At 29.1% G+C, this 23,168-nt stretch overlaps 3 protein-coding genes across 9 annotated transcripts; 2 read left to right on the top strand and 1 right to left on the bottom strand.

The window, feature by feature from the left end:
• The first annotated feature begins 1,675 nt into the window (after positions 1-1,675).
• Positions 1,676-10,944, top strand: LOC111034340 (cohesin subunit SA-2). Of its 6 annotated transcripts, XM_022315504.1 has the most exons (24): positions 1,693-1,825; positions 1,898-1,980; positions 3,337-3,523; positions 3,581-3,927; positions 3,999-4,201; positions 4,861-5,034; positions 5,116-5,320; positions 5,382-5,607; positions 5,669-5,822; positions 6,038-6,186; positions 6,272-6,491; positions 6,559-6,777; positions 7,075-7,257; positions 7,347-7,562; positions 7,652-7,813; positions 7,879-8,073; positions 8,141-8,300; positions 8,385-8,518; positions 8,589-8,765; positions 8,830-9,044; positions 9,108-9,271; positions 9,362-9,401; positions 10,535-10,591; positions 10,671-10,827. In XM_022315504.1, the coding sequence occupies exons 3-24, from the start codon at positions 3,351-3,353 to the stop codon at positions 10,825-10,827; spliced, it is 3,930 nt and encodes a 1,309-aa protein (XP_022171196.1). In that variant the 5' UTR covers positions 1,693-1,825; positions 1,898-1,980; positions 3,337-3,350. The 6 variants fall into 6 exon arrangements, with proteins under 6 accessions (XP_022171199.1, XP_022171196.1, XP_022171200.1 ...); XM_022315507.1 differs by lacking the exon at positions 1,898-1,980 and having other exon boundaries at positions 1,676-1,792; XM_022315508.1 differs by lacking the exon at positions 1,898-1,980 and having other exon boundaries at positions 1,700-1,825.
• A 2,392-nt stretch (positions 10,945-13,336) lies between these two features.
• Positions 13,337-15,745, bottom strand: LOC111034341 (trans-1,2-dihydrobenzene-1,2-diol dehydrogenase-like). Of its 2 annotated transcripts, XM_022315512.1 has the most exons (8): positions 15,573-15,745; positions 15,431-15,475; positions 15,059-15,321; positions 14,791-14,921; positions 14,517-14,677; positions 14,199-14,442; positions 13,990-14,140; positions 13,337-13,701 (listed from the first exon to the last, which is right to left on the bottom strand). In XM_022315512.1, exons 3-8 carry the CDS (start codon positions 15,258-15,260, stop codon positions 13,601-13,603), a joined length of 990 nt encoding a protein of 329 aa, XP_022171204.1. In that variant the 5' UTR covers positions 15,261-15,321; positions 15,431-15,475; positions 15,573-15,745; the 3' UTR covers positions 13,337-13,600. The 2 variants fall into 2 exon arrangements, with proteins under 2 accessions (XP_022171204.1, XP_022171203.1); XM_022315511.1 differs by having other exon boundaries at positions 15,431-15,745.
• Positions 15,746-21,687: 5,942 nt separating this feature from the next.
• Positions 21,688-22,765, top strand: LOC111034354 (dynein light chain Tctex-type 1). Its single transcript, XM_022315532.1, has 3 exons — positions 21,688-21,894; positions 22,175-22,340; positions 22,575-22,765. Exons 1-3 carry the CDS (start codon positions 21,874-21,876, stop codon positions 22,721-22,723), a joined length of 336 nt encoding a protein of 111 aa, XP_022171224.1. The 5' UTR covers positions 21,688-21,873; the 3' UTR covers positions 22,724-22,765.
• Positions 22,766-23,168: the final 403 nt, after the last annotated feature.

Below are 23,168 nucleotides of genomic sequence, written 5' to 3'. Positions count from 1 at the left end.
GCCCGAACGCACGCAGCGACTTAATTAGACACTTCAATATATAAATCTCCCCCATGCGCTCACTCCAGTCTGCAGCAGTCAACGATCCCGTTTTAATCAGACTCAATTAACGGTATGCTTTTTTAATTGAAATTAATTATTATAAGAATCGATGAACGATTAAAATCTCAAAACTTAACCACTTTATCAATCATGATGTGCAGCATATTAAATATGCAATATTGCAATAACATATATACATTCGAAGACATGCTTCAATAATAGAAGGAAAAAAATTTCATATACATTTAAATAAAGCACGAAATCTGATATTTAAACTTGATTCTACTTTCTATACAATATAATATGTGAGATAGATCATGTATATTACATACACGCATTATATAAAATTATTGATATTTTTTCCCCCTATTTCCATGTAAGTTGACGTTATTATTAAAATAATTGTTCATTGAAACAACGTCTATTAAAATCTATAGGTTATAGTTACTCTATCAAATACCAATTCATATTAATGCAACTCATTATGTTGTAATAATAATTGTACACACTATAAGTGGTACAATATTTATTGATTTATTCATTGAATTTATACATAATAAATAATAATACATTCTATAATTATTAACTAAAATATTATAGGTATAGCTTGTGGATACGAAGTGCAAATATTAGGTAACTAATTCATAGTTACATGTATTTTTCAAAATCTATATTATATCCAATAAACGATTGAAAAATTCCACCATTAAGCCGTATCTTTTTATGCTGAATTCCGATTTTATTTAAGAATTTTTCTGGAAACTTGATTAAAAAAAAATTATAAGCATTAAAGCAAGAATAGTGAAATGTAAATCAATGAATAAATACTTACGTAGAATAATCACGACTTACTATTCATAAAATAGATCATTTTATCAACAATTTTTATGAATTATGGAGGTACATAGGTACCACGGTAATTATCCCATACAAAATTTCATCTGATATTCTGACATTATTGTACCTACGTTATTAAATATGTTTGCGTTTTACACATTTTGTTACATTTGATATCTTATCTTATTTAAGTTAATATTGAGAACCTTTTTTCCTGCAGGTCTTAGCTCTCAAATACTTTTATTTTATTCTAGTGGCTTGCGGCTGTTTAATCGGTGGCTACCTTTCCTAGTTTTCTATAGGCAAGGCTATGGAGTAGATTCAATCATCCATAAAGCCATATTATATTAAGGACCATTTATAATAGTTGAATTAAATAAAATAATAAAATAATATATAATATTATATAATTTAATTATTTTAATTTAATATAATTATACAATTGGAATTCAATGGTTTGTATACGGTGTGGAGTGAAAGCAGGGACGTGCTCAGAAGAGTGGGTAAGAGAATTCACCCCATCCCCCTCGTTGACACTTGATAAATATATAATGTACTACATATAATTTTAATTCATAATGCATATTGATTAGATTATATTTAAAAAAAGTTGAACATACTATATATATTTATAATACCGACGTCTATACTCTATGATATTTTAAGAATTTTAGCACATATTGTTGTTAGGACTATTTACCCATGATTGTATCATGTGACGATTTTACAATAACAATTGTGATACCCCAAATCGGTACTAGTGTTGTATACCCGTAAACAAAGACAAGCGTAATGTTTTAACAACTTATTTTACTGTTGACTATACAAAGTACAGACACTGTTCCAAGATACAGAATAGATGATTACACTGGAGTACAACCACAGATACATAAGCTTACAGTACACACTTAAAGTAAATACGAATTAGTAAACAAGTACCATAGTTGTATGTATTATTTGTATTTATTTTTCCAAATTTGTAAATTGTTTGTGATACATCTGTAGTTATTTTAATTAGTTGTTAATGGTGTCAATGACATTTAACCAACAGTGTATGAAATATGTTTGTATGAGATTAGAAACTTGGAATTGATCAGTCAGGTAAATATTTTATTGTTTCTTACGTAGCAGTTTTAGCGCGAAATTTAATTTTAGATAAATATTTATAATGATGCAGGGCCGGATTAAGGATTTTGACGGCCATAAGCTGAAATAAATTTACCGCCTAATTTACATAGGTATTGATATTTTACTAATATCTTAACGTAGTTTTTGGGTCACACCAAAAAAAAATTTGCCGCCCTAGTCTTTAGCCTACACAGCCTAAGCGGTAATACGGTCCTGTAATGATGTATATTTTTGTAATACACATACCTATAAGTTAATAATGAGCAATGTATTATTTGCTGTTAGTTTGTGTTTTCAAAATTATTTTATTATTTTACATTATTAATTTTTTGTAAAGCACATAATATTATATATACCTATTCAACTATAACATTTTGTAAGTATTCTAACATCTTAGAGATCTAAAATTGTATTTTACTTGAATAATTTTTGTGTAAGGATCTTAGTACATAGTTGATAGTATTATTATTATATGTTATAAGTTACTATACTGATATAATATATAAATCGCTGCTATAATAGTAGACATTGCCATCCCTCTATATGGGCACTAATAACAAAAATCCGACTGGAGGTAGCAAACAACAAATCTAAATTAACAAAATGCATTGGGGACATTAAAAAAAAGACATCCCAAATTTTTTAATGGCTATATCATACTGTTCAATATTTGTGATTTTTTAACACTATTATTAATTCATTTTTTTATAACAGCTATTTTATATACTACCATTCTTTAATATAATATACAATTAATAATAATCCTTTTTAATTCCATACCAAAGTAACATATTAGTTATAACTTAATAAGATAGATACCCCCAATAATTGTATTTGTTTCAATTGAAATTTATTGTAATCTACTTAAAAATTAAAATGTAAAACTTGATAAATGATACTAAATAATAGTAATGATGAGGTTATTATTTAATATTATTTCTCCTCATAGGCAGGTAACCACAAAAAAAATATACATACATGTTTTACTATTGTGTAGTTTTTAGTATTGTTGATTATTTAGTTTTAGTAATAAGGGCATAGCCATTAGAAACAAGAAATACCAAATAACTACTCTTTTTGTGACTAAACAATTTTAACCTCTGTTTTTGTAGATCGCTAATATAATTTATTTCTATCTACAACTCTTCTTTTTAACCAGAATTTATCTATATAGGTAATTAAATTAATTTAAATGTTCGATTTCTGTTACTACTTTTTTGTTTAAATAGTAATTACAAACACCACATGAAAATTAAAATTTTTGCAGAAGTAAAACAATAAGTTCATTACATAAAAGTACCAATTTAATCAATCATTAATATTTTACAGATAAAAAAGTTAAAATGCATCGAAGTATAGGTAAACGAATTCGCATGGATGATCCTCCTCCAATGGAGTACGATGTTCCATCTACCCCAGGGAGTTCTATTCATCCAAGCCCAATGACACCTAGTCGATCAGATTATCAAGAACATTACAACCCTTATGCCAATTATCATAATTTTCAAACACCAAGGTAAAAAATAATGAAAAAAAGAAAATTCATGTAATGATGATGATTGCTAATTTATAGATCTGAAGTCTTCAATATGGACCACTATCCAGAACCTGGAATGTCGGATAATAATTATGAACAAATGCCGGTTATTCAGCCACTTCAACAATCACAGACTGGAATGACATATGAAACACCTCCTCCTCATGTTTCTCCATCTATTCATGAAGAAATAAATACACAAGAACATCAATCCCCCCAAATGCCAGTTCATGATGCTATGTCTAATTTACATTTAGACAATCAAATTCCATCTACAAGTAGTGGTATTATTGATTCACCTAGTGGTGGTATTGTTGATTCACCCAGTGGCGGTATTTCTGATTCACCTAGTGGAGGTCGAGTTACTAGAGCAAGGACTAGAGGTTTTATATACATAATTGAATATAATACGCTAAATGATTACACTTTTATATTTTATGTGTTATTGTCATAGGAGCACAATATCCACCTCAAAGATCTACTATGTCACCATCTCCACCACCAGAAAAGAAACCAGAAAAGCGTAAGCCTGGAAGACCTCCTGGCAGACCTGCAGGATCCAAAAAGCAGCATGTTCAAATACAACCTGTAGATTTGCAATTAGAAAATGATGGAACATTATATGGTTCAATTAGAAATGGACGTGTTTCTTTACAGGTAAAATAAATTAGTTTGTCACAGATGTGGCCAACAAAAATGTTGTATTAGATAACGTATGAAATCAGTTATTGTGAAAAAACCTATTATATTTTTTTTAGTAATGATTGCCTATACATATGCTTAATGACTCAAAAAATTCTTTAAATGCATTCTGATTCCTCAATTCTGTTCAATAATATAAACTACTATACTATGATAGTATAGTAGATTGTTGCCTAATAATCCATCAGTTTCGATGATGTCTCTGAAATCTGAATCCAAAAAATTTGACTTTACGTTACTCAATAAATATTTTTCTATTTTTACTAGCCCGATATTTATGTTATCAACATTAACTGAAATTTTGCTAGAAACTGATTTCGCACTTTTGCTGGTATGGCTATGATTACATGGCCATACCCGTAAAAACGCTTTTGGGAATGATCATAATTGTTAAATTTTATACAATTGCTTATAATAATAATATACCAAGAAACTCTTTTGTTTAATAAGTTTAGACTTAAGAGTTTTTAGGGTCTCAAGTCTCATAGTGTCAAAACTGACAGGTATCATAGCCTCATCAGTCAATATATCAATTTATAGCCAAATTTTTCTTTGCTCTTCAGAATCTTAAATGTATAGAATATTTATTGATATATATTTTTTTTTTATGTAAGGTCACTGTTGATGATTGGATCGAACAATATAAAATAAATAGAGATGAAGCACTTTTGGTATTGATGCAGTTCTTTATCAATGCTGCAGGTTGTAAAGGTGTCATTACACCAGCAATGTCTGAAAATATGGAGCATGCAGCAATTATTAGAAAAATGACAGAAGAATTTGATGAAGTAAAATAATTTTCATAGCTGTATTTTTTTAAATTTTATATTTATACATAGTCATTTTTATATTGCTCATTTATTTTTTAGGAAAGTGGAGAATACCCTCTTATTATGAGTGGAATTCAATGGAAAAAATTTCGATCAAATTTTTGTGATTTTGTTGGTCACCTTGTTAAACAGTGCCAATATTCTATTATATATGATCAATATTTAATGGATAACATGATATCACTTTTAACAGGCTTATCTGATTCTCAAGTTCGAGCATTTAGACATACTGCTACACTTGCGGGTAATTTATCTACTCCAATTAATTGAAATATATATTATACTCAATTTTGATTAAATTGCAGCCATGAAATTAATGACGGCTTTAGTTGATGTTGCATTAATTGTGTCTGTCAATTTGGATAATACTCAACGTCAATATGAAGCTGAGCGTCAAAAAGCTCGAGATAAAAGAGCAAGTGATCGTTTAGAATCGTTAATGGCTAAACGACAAGAACTTGAAGAAAATATGGATGAAATAAAAAATATGTTAACATATATGTTCAAATCAGTATTTGTTCACAGATATAGGTTAGTATAAATAAAATAAAAAAGTTCCATCAAGTTTGCTAAAATATATAATTAATTACAGGGATACTTTACCAGAAATCAGAGCAATATGTATGGCAGAAATAGGAGTTTGGATGAAAAAATTCCATCAAAACTTTTTGGATGATTCGTATTTAAAGTATATTGGTTGGACTTTGCATGATAAAGTTGGTGAAGTACGGTTAAAATGTTTACAGGTAATATTATTGTTATATTACGATAATTGCTATACAATAGTATTGTATAATTTTAAATCTGCAACACAAGCATTGCCTATAGATGGATAAATGATAAAAACTGTAAATTTAAAACATTTTATGTTCTACTTTTATCTTGATTCAATAAACAACAAATAAAAGCCAAGATGAAATTTTAAACTGACTAAAAGGTTATTCTTTTTTTGTTTTTGTAGGCTTTGCAACCTTTATATGCTTCTGAAGAATTGAAAAGTAAATTGGAACTTTTTACAAGTAAATTTAAGGATAGAATTGTGGCAATGACATTAGATAAAGAATATGATGTTGCAGTTCAAGCTGTCAGATTAGTCATCAGTATTTTAAAGTAAATAAAATGTTTAGTTTTTACATTTACTTTTATTTTAATTATCTTATATTTAATAAGTAAAAATATTATTTTTGTAATAAAGACATCATCGCGATATCTTATCAGATAAAGACTGTGAACATGTTTATGAACTTGTTTATTCCTCTCATCGTGCAGTTGCTCAAGCTGCTGGAGAGTTTTTAAATGAACGTTTATTCAAACCAGAAGAGGATACTAAAACTGTAAGAACAAAACGAGGAAAAAAACGCTTACCAAATACACCTTTGATACGGGATTTAGTTCAGTTCTTCATTGAATCAGAAGTAAGATTTGGTCAAAAATCAAAATTAATTCATATAATATTATGTTTTAATGTTTAAAATTGTGTAGTTGCATGAACATGGAGCTTATTTGGTTGATTCACTGATCGATTCTAATGAAATGATGAAAGATTGGGAATGTATGACTGATTTATTGTTAGAAGAACCTGGTTTAAGTGAAGAGAGAATGGATGATAGACAAGAAACGAGTTTGATTGAACTTATGGTGTGTTGTATTAAACAAGCAGCAACTGGAGAAGCACCTGTTGGGCGAGGACCAAATAGAAAGGTAGATCTTTTATTGTTTAAAAATATTATTAAAACTTTTTCCCTGTTTTGAATATATAATCCATTTTATTGAATATCAAATTATAAATTTAATTACATTTGTCATATTATAAAATAAATGCACATTTTATTAAATCTACATATATCATTTAGTTAATAATTTAATAAATGCAATATTCAAATCTATTTTAATAAAATATAAATATTAACGAAATGCAGATATTGATTGTTTTCATGATGATACCAAAATGTATATTTATTGAAAACCTATTTTTAATTTATACATTATTTTAAATAGATGATGTCAGTAAAAGAAATTAAACAAGTTCAAGACGATAAGCAGCGATTGACTGAACATTTTATTAAAGTGTTACCCCCGTTAATTGATAAATATAGGGCAGATGCTGACAAACTTATAAATTTGTTATCTATACCTCAGTATTTTGATTTAGATATTTATACAACATCAAGACAAGAATCAGTAAGTAAATTGATGTGAATAACCCTCTTTCCTAAATTTTCATATTATATGTGAAATAAATTTTTTTATATATTTTATTGTTACTCTAGAATTTAGATTTATTACTTAAAAAAATACACTTGGTAACTGACAAACATCAAAACGATGAAGTTCTTGAAACTTGCGCCAAAACTTTAGAAATTCTTTGTTCAAAAAACAATTCTACATTAGCTACCAGGTGTAGTGTTCAAAAAAGTACACTAATGGACACCATTACTAATAAACACAGAGAAGCTATGGATGATTGGAACAATCTAATTGAAGGAGTAAATAAATAAATTATTTTCATGAAATATTGAACCATTTTTTTTTAGTGATATTTAATATTTATTTAATCTTTCAAAATTATTTTTAGAATGAAAAACCTGACGATGATGAAATCTACAATGTGGTGAATAGTGTGAAGAAGATTTCTATATTTTATTCATGTCATAACTTGGGGCCATGGAATTTGTGGGATATTATTTTCAAAGACTTAAAAATGGCCCACGAAGGTTCAAAACCACTACCGGAAGAAGTAATTTAATATTTGTATAAATTTTTAATTTAATTATTGTTTGATTTTTTTATTTGTTATGAAAGGCTATCAAATATAGCATTTCTGCGTGTATGTTTGCTACAATGTGGGAATTGCACAGTGTTGAAAATGTTTTGGAAAATGGACGTAATGAAGATATAGAAGAACAAGTGGCGCAAGTTAAGACTAAGCTCTTTGATTTTATGGATGTACTTCGAGGAATTTTGGCGCATTCTACTAATCCTTTATTCAAAGAAGAGGTATTTTTCTTTTTTTATATCCAGTGAATCGTAGAACGTTTATTTTTAATGAATACTGTTTACATAGGCTTATATATCAATATGTGACTTACTTGTCGTTTTTTGTAACCAATTGGGTGTTAAACATTATCCAGTCTTGGGAAATCTAATTTATGATTCTGACAAAGAACTTCAAGATTTATTGAATAATTTTATTCAAAAAAATGTGTTTGTTTATGAAGAAGAAGGTGATTATTATTATATTGGTTGTTCTCCAATGTATTAAATATTGAAAAATAGACTTAGACTAATAAATCCAAATAAATAAACAGGTGTTCAAGATGAACATTCAAAAATCGAAGAACTACATAAAAGAAGAAACTTTTTAGCATCTTATTGTAAACTAATTGTGTATGGGATGATTCCGGTTACTTGCGCTGCAGATATCTTTAAGCATTATGTCAAAGTATGAATTGAAATGTTATCATTAAATCAATAAATAGGATTTGATTCGTGATTATTTTTTTTATTTTTAGTCATATAATGAATATGGAGATATTATTAAGACTACAATTGGAAAGGCACGTGAAATTAATAAAGTAATTTGTGCAAGAACTATGGTTGTCAGTTTAATAACATCATTTAGAGAACTACAAATCAACTGTGGCACATTCCGTATATCAAGATCTTCTCAAGAGTTCAGCAGTTTAAAGGTATAGTTAACTAGGATTAACAAAACTAAATCAAATTGACTGAATAAATTTTTTTTTATATCAGGAATTGGCCAAAAGATTTGCTTTATCATTTGGATTGGATGCATTAAAAAATCGTGAAGCTATGGCAGCTTTACACCGTGAAGGTGTTTTATTTGCTGTAGGAACTGATGAAGGAATTGTTCAAGATGATCCGTCAGTGCCACCACCACATGTTGCATTTTTGGAGATATTAGCTGAATTCACCAACAAACTACTTAAACAAGATAAACGGATTGTGTATGGATATTTTGAATTTATACTATTCTAAAGTTACTTATCCTAACTGTTATTTACTTTTAGTCTTAATTATTTGGATAAACACATAACTTCAGCAGTCCCCTCAAGTCGCAGTGAAGATTGGCAGCCTTGGGTCATTTATAGAAACAGCTTAATGCATGGTGATGCTGAACCTGGACCAGTAACTTCACGGCGGGCATACACGCGTAGAAACAAAAAAGAAACTTGTAAATAAACCATTTAATAATAAAAATAAAAAAATAATAAAAAAAAAAAATTAATAATATAAATAATTATTTTCTACATTTATTTTTTAGATGATGACGAAGATGATGAAGGGTCAGATCAAGATTTTGGGTAATAAAACCATTACAGTTTTAATTAAGCTATATGTTTTATATACTTGAATTACATTAATTTTTAATGCTTTAGCATCTAAGCGGAGAATTATTTTTATTTGTAATATTTTTGCGATATAGTATGCTTTTATTATTTTTATTTTATTAAATTTTCAATGCTAAATTTTTTATTTTTTTCAGTTACTAAATTTAAGCTGTTATCACCAATGTCATCTTGGAGTTTTTATGCACCGTTGTGTGTTCCTATCTTGTAATAAAATATATTTTGCTATCCAATTTGTGTTTAATTTGATTTTTTAAATTAGTAGATTTGAATCTTTTAATTTAATTTAATGTAAATCAATTACTTATAAATGAATATAAATAATGCATGCTTTTGATAAATGTGATTGATAATAATTATAATAATTTTATTTTGGCTATGTGTTTTACAGTTATTTTTTATTAAATTATATGTATGGAAAATATTATTTTCAATATGCATGAAATTTAGTTTGATATTTTAAGATATATATTATATAATATATTTTTACATTTTACATTTCAACAATATCTTCATTTTATCAACATTATGAAGAAAACATATTTACCTATATCATAATTTATATGAATAGTATAAATAAATGCAAATCATGCAAATAATTTGCAAGATGTAGTAACTCTAGTACTTAATTATATATTTATTTGTATATGTACACAATAAACGATGGGGACCGGGGGAGAAGCAATGCCAATAGCAGTTCCTCCCTCGGTTCTCGATAACAAGAACCAAAAAAAAAAGTACTTAGTTTTAATGTGGTAAGTGATAAAATAATAACTTTTATGCAATTTAAATATTGTTATACTTTAATGATAATTCAAATATTACATAATTAATCATTAATTCATATAATTATTAAAATATAAAATGTTGAATATTAATTATTTCTTGTTTTGTCTACTTATGCATTTTGGTATATTGAGTTTTGTTAAATAATTTAAATTTGAGTATAATATTTTTTAATACTAATTTTTATCAGATAAAATACTTTTAAAAACTTAAATTCATACCAATAAACTTACTAGTTGAAATCATAAAATTGATTAAACATTATTTTTTTATCAATGTTTACTACTTTTTGATACTCACAGAACTCCAAGTATACAGAATGAAGCACCATTAAAGAAAAGGAGATCAAAGATAATTAAGTAAGATTATATATATATGAACCCATATCATCTTCAGTACTTGTTATTTAAAATATATCTATTTTTATTCTTTATTTAGATCAATAAGATCACAAGATAGCCGTTCTGAATTAAACTCTGATGAAACTAATTGGTCGGACAGTACAGTAGCTGGAGGCTCTCGCCCAACACGCCAGTGCATAAATCGTTCAATTCCTTATCGTTATATTCAAGAAGACGATGATGATGATGAATGATGAAGCATATAGTTCAATGATTATAAACTTAAATTACTTTTTATTTGAGATAATTTTTTTGTTTTCGTCAAAATCTTTACTATATAATATATGAAAGAAAACCATCTTTATTTGATTTTTTTGCAATTAAAAATTTTTTCAAACTACTAATTTTTAATTCTTGCCTAAAATGGTACCGTATAGTGTATTCTCTTGGTAGAGGGAAAAAAGACAATTTTTTTAAAATACAGTTTGTCAGACTAATTTCCTAAGTAAAATTGGAAAATTTAAACAAATGTCATAAATTGCATAACAAATGATATTTTGACATTTTGTAGATGAACAAAATATCTTTAAGTCAATTGAAATTGTCCTATTCTGAGATTATATGAATAGTAGATATAGGTTAATTTTTTTTAAAACCAAAAAAGGTAAACACTTACTCATGATTTCAAAAACTATTTTACTAATTTTTTTAAATTAAAAGTCAATAACTATAATCTTAGGTTATATACAGAGTGTACAGTGTTTTATTTAGTGTTCGTAAAAATTAAAAAGCTAGTATCACTTAAAATTATGATATATTAACTCAAACACTCCTTATAGTCCTCTTAATGTACTAATTAAGTATTTACTTGAAGAAACTGCAAAAATGAAAAATTTTTCCAAGTACTACCAGTGGTCTGTTTAAATTGTATCAAAAGGTTTGTAATAATTAAATTTTTAACTTGGTTGTATAGGAAAAATATTTAATTTTTAGGACAACATAATATATAAAATTAAAAAATAATTTTTATTTTAAAGATTGTTATACTAAAAACTCAAAAATTATTTTTCCTAGATAGCCTAGAAAGAAGCTAATAAATTCATACAAACTTTCATAATATTATTCAGACATTGGGAAGTACATAAACTACTAATCTTCTACTTAGTGATACAAAACTAGTGGCGTGGTAATTGGTATTTATTTACCTGATGTAATTGCACCAGCTCTAGCAGAAGCCATTAGGTATGTGACAGGATTTAATCTATGTATATGATATTTGTTTACTATTTGCATCAGGGTTTGAAATGTTGTTACCCCTCTAGATATAAGGGACTCTACTATTCTTAATATGGTTCCATTCATATTAATTTATTTAGGTTTACTGTACTGTTTGATATTTATTGTTTATATTTTATAATTGTTGAGAGTAATTCTCAACAGTTGATATTCATTTTATACCTTTTTTTTACAAGAAATACACAATCTATACTATTAAGCGCAATAAATATATGTAAGATCAGGGTAACAAAACATTATGGAGTAACATGAATAAGGAGCCACCCATCAGTAGCACTTAGCTTGTTTATTATTTAATTACTTATAACTTATTAGAATTAGGTTAGATGATCCCTACACCATTTCCTTTTCACCCTGCGGCGGGGATTTCCAGGAAGTAACAGAATATGTAATCCTTTTATTAGAGGATTTCATGGTTTAATAATTTATTATAAAATCGTTTATAGAAAATAGCAGCTTCTTCCTCTACTGTTTTAATACCTAAGTCTTTGTGTAGGGTTATGTTAAGAACGAAGGGTGGTGCATTTGTGATTTTGCGAAGGGTAATATTTTGGAAGGCCCAAATTTTATTTAGATTTGATTTTTTTGCCGATCCCCATAGTTGAATTCCATACGTCCATATGGGTTCCAGAAGAGATTTGTATACTTGAAGTTTGGTTTTTAAAGATGAGAATTTATTTTTTGAAAGTAATATTTTTAGTGAGCATGAGCATTAAGTATTAATCTTTTTTTTTCTTATATGGTTTTGCCATTTTAGTCTTTTATCAAGGTTTAGTCTTCAGTATTTAACAGTGTCATGAGCAGGGATAGGTAAATTATTTACAGTTACGTTAGGGCAAAGTCCGTGTCTTAGGATGAAAGTTGTGTGAATGGATTTGTTATAATTTTCCATTTGGCATACCATTCTGAGAGTAGATTTAGGTGGAATTGTAAATTTTTTGAGACAATTAGTGGATCAGTATTCACTTTATCGTCAGCATAATCAGCAAAAATAGTATTTTGTGTAGAAGGTTGATTGGCAGCATAAATATTAAATAAGATAGGAGAAAATACACCTCCTTGGGGTACTCCTGCACTAATTAGTTAACGGTCTGTAAGACTCCATTAGAAGAAATAGTGTAAGAGGAAGAAATTTACGAAGATTAAACAGAAGATCTTCATGCCAGACTTTGTCAAATGCCTGGGAGATGTCTAAAAATGCACAATTACAGTAGCATTTGTTTTCAAGAGAGGTAGAGGTTGCATCAACTATTGTATAGACCTGGTGGTGCTGTATTTGGCTCTAAAGCCAAATTCTGAGGATGGGAGTACATTTTTTTGATATTATGTGCGGATAAATATGTTTGAGGATGATTCTTTTGCAATTTTTGATAAGTATGGCAATAGACTTATAGGTCTATAGGATGTTGGGAGGTCAGGTTTATCCAGCTTAGCAATATTTTGTACCTAAAATAAAAAACAATAGTATATAGGAACAGCAAGTATAATATAATGCTATCAAGTATATTTATCTATAATTTAATGAATTTTGATAGTTGGACTTATATGTTTTTGAGCAGCATGCAAAGTAATATATTTTTGAGTAGCATAAAAGTAATATGTTATTACATAAACTTAATTACAAAAATACAAGTAAAATATTGAAATATAATATTCATTTAAACAATTACTTACATAAAATGTAAAATATAAATTATATTAATTTTGATTAGCTACCAAAGTTGGTTTCTATTATTCACAAATAGTTACTCCTAATTTTTTTCTTATATCTTCAACCAAAATGGCATTCTCAATACTTAGCGACCATGGAACTATACTGCTCTCATTTAAACCTGCAATAATACATGTACAAGCAATTGAGTTAGAACTATTTTAATTATATATTCTATTGAAATTTCTATGGACATTATCAGGTTAGGTTAGGCATGCCTGGGGGGGGGGGTCTATCTCCAGGCCTCGCCTAATCAAGCTCTACATATATATTATATTATGGTCAACTTATTAATAATTATTTTTATTTTTCGGGGGTGGTCTGATCCTCCCCCCCTCCCTAGGCATGCCCCTGGACATAATACTTTATGCAAACTTGCAAAATGAATATTTTTTTAAATTATAATTACCTTTCAGAAGACAATTTCTAACTTCTTGAATCTCGTAAATTAGTTGCACACTATTACCATATCTTGTTGCTTTTTTTGTATTAGGCACGTCTATATTAATGTCTGTTCCATTTACAGTAATTTTAGTCGCTGACCAGAATGGATCGTGTAACTAACAAAATAATTTTGCTATCATATATAATTATAGGTCATTTTAAATTAAATTTTACTTTAATATTTCCTTTGGTTCCAAATACAGTTGCCTCATTAGGTAGGTTGACTTTGAAATGGCTTAAAAAGGTAGATATTTTACCATTGCTATACTTTAAAATTATACTTGCATCCTTATCAAATCCAGATTCTGTCAACTGTCCATAAGTGCCATAGATTTGTGGTTTTTCAGGACCAAACAGGAATTGGCTCATGTAAACTGAGAATACAGCCAATTCTAATATTGATCCACCACTATTTCGTCTATCAAATTTGGTCAATTAATTATTTAATATTTTTTTAACTAACTATAAGAGAGGAACTAAATTTTTTATTACTGTTGAATTAGTGATTCGGACATTGGGGTACCGAATGAAGAAATTATTTGCAATGGTTCACCAATTGTACCTTTGTTGATTTCTTCTCCTAAAATAGTGAATGCCGGAGTGAAAAACATCCACATGGCCTCCATAAGAAACACATTTTTAGACCTCGCAAGCTGAAATAGTAAAAATGTTGTTTTTTTATCAACAGCATATTGAAAAAGGTAAACTTGCGTTTAGCTATTAAAACCAGACATTTTAATAAAATACAAATATAAGACATAATTACTTCAACAAGTTGTTGGACTTGCTTAGTATTTTGACAAAATGGTTCTTCACATAAAACATTCTTACCGTGTTCCAACATTAAGCGACTGACAGAGTAATGGTGTTCATTGAGGGTGCCCACATAAACAACGTCTGTTACAAATTACTCATTACATAATAATTATTAATAAATATCATATACCTATTGACTGTTATGATACATATATATACATATATTATCTACTTAAATGTATCATAAATTATAAAATTAAAAAATTTAGGTATCTTACCTACTTCGGTGTCATTTGCCATGAGAGAATAAGAATCATACGAATTGGGAATATCAAACTGTTCGGCGAATTCTCGAGACCTCACCTTGTCTTTGGACGCCACTGATGTGATCAAGTGTTCTGTCCGTGGCAATGTTCCCATGGCCACAGCAAAATCGTGCGATATATTGCTGGTGCCTATTATTCCCCATCTGGTAGCCATCTCTACAGGATGATGTAGGTACAAATGAAATAGTAGTGTCTGTAGCTTGAACTCGGCTGGCCTATAATAATATAAACTTCAATTTTAATGGGCTTGCACAAGTAATAGATATCTGTCAACAGTGGATCATCAAAATATGCATCACAGACATGTGACAACCTGTTGCTTACCTGTAGACTTTACAGAATGAAAGACCTATAGTCGACGGTGCCTTGCTAGAAGTTATTACTTATTTATAAGTATTATTAATATTATACATAGGTATTTATTCTGGGGTATTACTGCTTAGGTTAAAAATATTAATACACTCACAAGCACGGGTCACGGAAGATTATCAATTAATTGTTAGATCATACTTTATTTGAGTTATATAAATTATTATAAAAAGCCATGTGTATATTATTATTAACCAAACCGATAAGTGATTTCAGTATTACACAATGATTTAAGATTATGTAATCTAAATCGCTACTCAGTACTCACATAGGCACCTCCTCAGCACCATAGCACAATATTTTGACAGCACTGAGCAGTCTGTAATTTGTCATTTAAAAAAATTCTGAGCTGACCAGCTGATAGGTACATAATTAATTGATTATTTTATATATATTTTTTTACCAATTACCATAAAATGATGTGTTTTTTTTGTGTTCGACAACTTTAGGACTAGGAAAATGCTTTAATCTTTAACTCTGAGGATGGTTTCTGGTGCAAATTGAATGTAAAATAGTTGGTAATTTGAGTTTGGGAATAAAAAGCAAATAACATATTTTTATCTGCACGATTTAACTCAAAATATTTTGCACCTTTTTGTGCTTGACATTTAAAATGTTCAACCTTTTTAGTCTTTAAAAGACCTTGACAATTATTTGTATACAAGATTCTTCAGAAGCGGTTTTTACGTCGATTAAAAAAATATTAAAAACACATATAAAACAAAAAATCATGCAATTTTTAAAAACTTTAAATAGGCTTGAGCGTTTAATAATAGATTACTCATAGCTGAGAATTGTTTTACTGTAATTTAAAAAAATATATAGCGCTTAAAGCCACATAAACTCGTATAAGAAATTATTCAAGTTTAAATTTTAAAATGACAATATGACATTGTGAAATGCAGATATATAAATATTTTTCTTCTCAAGCGATTTTTGTGACTTTGTTATTAAAAACATATAACCTAGAAACTTAAAACATTCCATTGTTGAACTTAGAACTTTGAACTTATTTATTGCATATTAACCTAACCCACGGACTAAGATAGATCTATCTTAAGATAGACCTAACCTAAGTACCACCAAAGCCCCTAAATTCATTGGTTTCCTAAAATGGGCCAAATTCTAAACAGTTTTTGGGCTAATATGCATTTTACCACCCCATGTAAATTTTTCTATTTTATTTTTGGAACTTACCTACTCATATTGACTATTTAAGTACAATGGTGCAATCAGAATCTGTCGTTCGGACTTGGTTTCTATGAAGTCAGCCTCTATATACTGTTTTACTTTAACTAACAAGGCTAAGTTTTCTTATAGATCATCCGTCTGTCCGAAAGGCAGGATGTCCCCCCCTCCTCATCCAACTCAAGGTCCAGAGGGGTCCAGTGAGTTTGAAGACCGGAGCCGTGAGGCGAAGGGAATCACTATTTAATAAATATTTATATTACACACTCATATTTTATAGAGAAATTTAAGTGTATAACTTAGTTCAACTAAGTTTATTCTCCTATAGGCTTTTATATTTTTGGATAGGTATAAAATATTTGTCATTAAGATCATTTACAACTATGAGTTTAATTTTACGCTATGAAATATTGATCAATATTTAAAAAATAATTATATTTCTTCAACTACATTTCCGGACATCACCTGACTGTGTGGCTAACAAATTCTGATTGCATCATCATTCGTAACTCTTTGAAGTCATAAGTATCCATAAAAAAAACATCAATATTCGTAAATCCTAATACTCATCTGACTATAGGGTCCTTTCAGTCCTATGTATGTCTTTCTGAATATAAAGGGACCATATAACAGCTAAGTTATAAACCAAAATCGGCCGAACTATATAATTATGTGAATAACACTAAGTGGCAACTTTCTTGATTGAAGTCCGAAGCATTTCGACGAATAAAATCCTATGTACTCAGTGCTTCGCAAGTAATGAGTTCAACACGAGTACTAAAATATAGAGATGGTACAAATGAAAATTCCAAATCTTCTACAAGATCTACTCGAGGTAGACATTTGTTATGAATTAAGTACCTAATGAAAATTAATCTTGTTACCTATATGTTTTGAAAAATGTTATTACCTAGGTACCTTGCATTTATCAAAATGTATAGAGTCCAACCAAATTACATCAATGATCAATCAACTAGTTTATTTATAGAATTTTGCAGTGCAGTCATCTTGACTCTTGAGTTTTTATTTATTTTTATTTATTTATTTATTTAACGCCAAACGGCAATTTATAGATACATTGTACAATTAGAAGATTAACATGAAGAGATAATAATGAAATAAAGTACATGGAAAATATAGTTATAATTATAGACTTAAGTTTAAACTTATACTAAACAGCGTTCAGCTAAAAAGAGTACATGCTAAGGTAAAATAAAACAAAGACAAAAACATTCAGTAGAGATAAATAATAATATAGTCAGCTACAGATCAGGAGCTATTAAGTAGGCGGAGCATTCTGTCTAATGGATTATTATGGGAGTAATTAGTACGGTGAGAGGAGACAAGGTATAAAGAGTGATTTCTAGTGAAATGCACAGGAACCCGGAAAGAGACAGAGGACAGAAGGTTCGGTGCATCTATTGAGCCGTTAAGGAGGGAGGTGATGAATGAGAGGTCAGCATCGATACGACGAGATGCGAGAGTAGGGATATCTAAGGAAGTTCTAACTGATAGGTAATCATGGGGTGGGTGATCAATATTGAGTATAAAAGCGGCGTAGGAAAGGAAGCGGTTTTGGACACGCTCTAAACGTAATTGGTCCTTGGCTAGATACGGGTACCATACAACTGAGCCATATTCTAAGACAGAGCGGACAAGGGAAAAATAGAGGGATCGAAGACAAGTAGCGGACGTGAAAAGGCTAGTGTTGCGCTTTAAGAACCCTAGAATTTTTAACGCTCTACCAACAGTAACATCAATATGGTGTTCAAAAGAAAGAGAAGGAGTTAGATAGAACCCAAGATCTTTGACAGTGGATACACGCTCGAGAGTAGAGCCATTAAGGGAATAAGGATGGATTATGCAAGTACGTTTTCTATGAAATGACATAACATGACACTTGTTGAGGTTGAGCGTTAGGCCAATACGCTGGGCCCAGAGAGAGAAAGTATTGAGATCTGATTGAAGTTGAAGACAGTCAGATGGAGATGTAATTTTTGAAAAAAATTTAATATCATCGGCAAATAGAAGAACTTTAGAGGATGAAATGTACCTGTTAATTGAGTTAATGAAAAGGATGAACAGAAGAGGACTGAGATGTCCTCCTTGGGGGACCCCAGAGGGAGTAATAAATAAGTCAGAGTCAACGCCGTGAACTCTTACGAATTGCTTTCTTTGACTTAAATACGATTGGAGCCATGAGAGTAAAGGATTACCGATACCAAGTGAATCCAGTTCAGAAATAAGGCGGCTATGAATGACAGTATCGAAGGCTTTATTAAAGTCCGTGAACACAGCATCAACTTGACAATCAGATTCAAAGCTTTTTAATATATATGATGTGAAAGATAGGCTGCAAGTGACAGTAGATTTCCCACTACGGAAACCATGCTGCTCATCCATTAGAATATGATTAAGACTTCTTTTGATTGAGGAGTAGACGATGGACTCAAACAGTTTAGAAATGTGTGGTAGGATGGAAATAGGCCTGTAATTAGAAACGAGTGAGGGATCTCCAGATTTAAAAACAGGGGTGACAGAGCATGTTTTCCAAGCAGCTGGAAAGATACCCTCATCAAGAGATAGCCTAAAGAGTAGGAATAAAGGATAAACAATAGAATCTTGACAATTAAAAAGTAAACGTGCTGAAATCCCGTCTGGGCCATTAGAATTGGTGTTTTTTAAAGAGTTGAGTGCAAGTTGCACATCGTCGAGGGAGAAGTGACAATTAGAAGGAAGTTCATATGGAATAGTATTAATATTAGAAATATTGACGGGTGGAGAAATAGAGTTGTTATACATAGAATAAAAGTACTTAGAGAATAGGTTAGCCGAACCAAGAGGAGTATCAACCTTATCATTGTTCCAGAATAGAGTGGTGGGTACTGTGTTTTTCTGGTTTAAATTTTTAATAGATTTCCAGAATAGTGAGGGATTGCGATTGAATGAATATGAAACAATTTAACGTCTTCAGCAAATAATAGTATTATACAAGGCGAGATGATAGGTAATCTTCGATAGGTAAGGTATTTATAAAAATAATAAATAAAAGCGGTGATAAATGTGCACCTTGAGGTACCTACACCAGATGTCACTTTTAGGCTCTCCGATGTATTATTAAGTAAGTTAACAACTTGAAATCTATCACTGAGGTCTGAGGTATGATTAATTATATCAGATATATCTGACATAGACTGTATATCTAAAAAACCGTCAACCCTATTCTAATTAACTTTAGAAACTGCTGTTTTAAAGTTAAATTATAAATTTAATTGTGATTTTAAACTTTAACAAGCCATTTATTTAAGTTTTTTGTTTCTTTACATTTAAATGATGATGTTCGCACTACCTATAAATAAAAAAACAATTACTATGTGCCTTCGATTTTATTTTTTCGATATTCACAAATAGGTAGGTACGAAAACAGTAAATTAAATGTTATCCTTTTTATAGTTTAAATATATGGTTACTCAGCTTAGACCACAGTCCAGTGGCGGCATGAGTCTTCATAACTCAAGGAGTAAGTTTATAAGCAACCCACCCGGCACCCACCCACTACATCGTTACATTTACTAGGATCAATGTAGGTAATATTGTAAGTTCTTTTTTAGTTAAATTTTTCATTAACTTTTACAACTTATGATATAGATACACTTATTTTTTACTTGAATGATCTTCTGTTATGAGTTATAAATAAACCTGTTAAACTTAAAACATTTTGTTTCCCGATTTTCAGGGCAGGAGCAGTCGCTCCTAGTACCTATACTTACAAGCCGCTCCTGCCACAGCCTGCGTGGTTCTTCCCCCTCATAATAATTTTTGCTATTTTTTACATCAAGACGAGACAACACAAGCGTCCTCTTAAGGTCAAACAAACTATTATAAATTATTTTATTTATAAATAGTAATTTTGTAATACCAAAATATGTATAAGATATTAAACATTTATCTAAAATGTTTATTATTTATATGTGTTTTTTTCATTCCATATAATTGGTATATTATTAAAATACAAAAATAGAGAAGTAGAGAGCGGAGCTCATAATTTTTAGTTTAACCTTAGAAAAGGCCCTTTGATCAGATAGCAGAGAGCAAACTGGGCCCTTTTGACGCCAGTCCGACCCTGCCCAGGATAGCGTCTACTAGATTAATACTGTAATCTTTCCACGGTAAGGTTATCAGCAGATGAAGTAATGTTGATCCCTGTGAAATATTTAAGTAAACACAAAGGATTTTACTACACAATTGATAAATTGTAAATCAATAATTAGTTATGCCTATGTTTTTTTCTTGATTCGTATCACAGAGTAATAATCAGTAACTGTATTGCCACCATCATGTACCTATTTCTCCCATGCTATGTATTAAACCAGAATAAAACAAACAACATCCTTTCGGTAGTGGTAGTAGATTAGCAGTTGCATAAAACAAAAATACAAATAATTTGAAATAAATATCAATTTTTAAAATAGTCAGCACTGGGCAATATTGTTAAAAATTAGGAGTTCACTTATTATAGCGAAATACAAAGTAAATTATTTGATAAATCAATATTTTGACGACTAAATATAAAATAGTTTGATATTTTACCAGCGTCTATGTATGCTAAAATACCAATGTTTCTTATTTTTGACATGTTATCGATATTGTGACAACAATAACGTTTCATAATATGTTACGATGTAATTATAAAATGATAAAACGTTTTTGTTACAAATTATAATAATTTATCATATCATAGACATTTTATATTCTATAGAAGCGTTGAAGGCCCAATCATAATTTTTTTTTTAACTCATAACTATGGATTATTACTATTCGTTTAATTGAATTAGAACTCGTAATTATTATGCATTGAACAATTATTTTTATAGAATTTACGCGTTGCACAACTCGTAATAAAATTACGAGTTCTAAGTGTTCTAACTTCTAATTCAATTTAACGAATTGTGATAATCCTTAGTTAAGAGTCAAAAAACATATGATTGGCCCTGCAACGCTTTTGTAGATAAGAGTCCATATTCAGTGATAATATTATATAGTATACTTTATTATCGATATAAATATAATATAATTATTTACTATTAAACATTTATTGCCGTGACAACTAGAAAAAGTCAAATATCTCAGTTTTACTTTTTAGTGAATACCTACATCATATCATAAAAACACATTTATTTATTTCAAATCAAATCGAAAACGAATAAACGATGGTTGAAGCTAACGAAGGGGTAATAGTTCATGTATTACGTTATTATTATATTGTTTTATATATTTGTGAATTTTCTAAATGTAATTTCTGATAAATATATAAAAATGTGTTGCACATAATTCACAATCATATTGAAACAAAATATGTTTTACTGAAAAGTTGATTTAAAATTGTTGATAATAATTAATTGAACTATCAAAACAATGTAAAATAAATTATTCGTTAAACTAGTTGTAACTTCAAAGTCCTGCAATAGTAGGTAATGAAATGAAGTATATTCATAAATATTTTTGTTTTAGACCCTTTTTGTGGTAGATGAAGTCAGCGATATTATTAAGGATTCAATTGAACATTCAATCGGCAGTCAATTATACCAACAAAATATGGTAAATAAATGGACAGATTCTGTAGTTGAAAACTGCCTAACAAGGCTTTGTAAATTGGCCAAACCTTTTAAATATATAGGTGGGTGAAGTAGAAATAATTATAATTTTTTGTTTGAAATTATTTGATTCAGAGCTCGCCTTAGGTATTTTGCCAACCAGTACAATATTACACGAAGCCCATATCTGAGTTCAAAATGACCCCCCCCCCCTAATTATCCACTTAAAATTGCTGTACGGTGTAAAGGTGGCTCTGATTTGATTTTTAACTTTTGTAACTTAATTTTTTTATTTAATTACACATTTCTTTTGGCAGTGACATGCGCCATCATGCAAAAAAACGGTGCTGGTTTTCATGCAGCAAGTTCGTGCTATTGGGATAACTTGACAGATGGTAGTTGTACTGTTAGGTGGGAAAACAAAACTATGTATGTTATTGTGTCAGTTTTTGGCCTAGCTATATGAATAATCAAATTCAATTTCTGTACAAAAATATTTATATGTTTACACTATAAAATAAAAAATTATACTTTTTAATTTTAATAGAATTTGTATGAAACAAGAAAATATTTTTAATTTTGTCATATCGCAATCAGTAAAATTATATTATATATTGGTTTTTATGATATAGCTTAATTAGAATACTAATATAGATTTAATTTATGTGATATAAGTAAATGTACTGGTTGATACAACATCAACAACTATTAACTAGAAAAATAACAATGTATCAATCAAAATTGTTATTTATAATTGTAGCTATTGAATAATTTGTATTTTAATTTTGATATTTATTTTATATAAAGGTAAAAGGATCAATCCTGTTCAATGATAATTATTTATTATTAGCAGTATTTTAACAAAGCATAAATGTAAAATGTATTATAATATTGTTGTTCTAATAAACTGA

The sequence above is a fragment of the Myzus persicae genome, unplaced genomic scaffold, assembly GCF_001856785.1.
Source record: "Myzus persicae strain clone G006 unplaced genomic scaffold, MPER_G0061.0, whole genome shotgun sequence".
In the NCBI taxonomy this organism is placed as follows: domain Eukaryota; kingdom Metazoa; phylum Arthropoda; class Insecta; order Hemiptera; family Aphididae; genus Myzus; species Myzus persicae.
The sequence above is the reverse complement of the archived record's forward strand: the minus strand, read 5'-3'. Positions and strand labels throughout refer to the sequence as shown.

Excerpts from the sequence above, each read along its gene's own strand:
- LOC111034340 (XM_022315505.1), top strand. The coding sequence starts at position 3,351 with ATGCATCGAAGTATAGGTAAACGAATTCGCATGGATGATCCTCCTCCA. Across the intron at positions 5,608-5,668 it reads GTATTTGTTCACAGATATAG|GGATACTTTACCAGAAATCA; the intron begins GTTAGTATAAAT and ends AATTAATTACAG. Across the intron at positions 9,272-9,361 it reads TAGAAACAAAAAAGAAACTT|ATGATGACGAAGATGATGAA; the intron begins GTAAATAAACCA and ends TTTATTTTTTAG.
- LOC111034341 (XM_022315511.1), bottom strand. The coding sequence starts at position 15,260 with ATGGCTACCAGATGGGGAATAATAGGCACCAGCAATATATCGCACGAT. Across the intron at positions 14,922-15,058 it reads GGCAAATGACACCGAAGTAG|ACGTTGTTTATGTGGGCACC; the intron begins GTAAGATACCTA and ends AATTTGTAACAG. Across the intron at positions 14,443-14,516 it reads TCCGAATCACTAATTCAACA|ACGAAATAGTGGTGGATCAA; the intron begins GTAATAAAAAAT and ends CAAATTTGATAG.
- LOC111034354 (XM_022315532.1), top strand. The coding sequence starts at position 21,874 with ATGGTTGAAGCTAACGAAGGG. Across the intron at positions 21,895-22,174 it reads TGGTTGAAGCTAACGAAGGG|ACCCTTTTTGTGGTAGATGA; the intron begins GTAATAGTTCAT and ends TTTTTGTTTTAG. Across the intron at positions 22,341-22,574 it reads CAAACCTTTTAAATATATAG|TGACATGCGCCATCATGCAA; the intron begins GTGGGTGAAGTA and ends TTCTTTTGGCAG.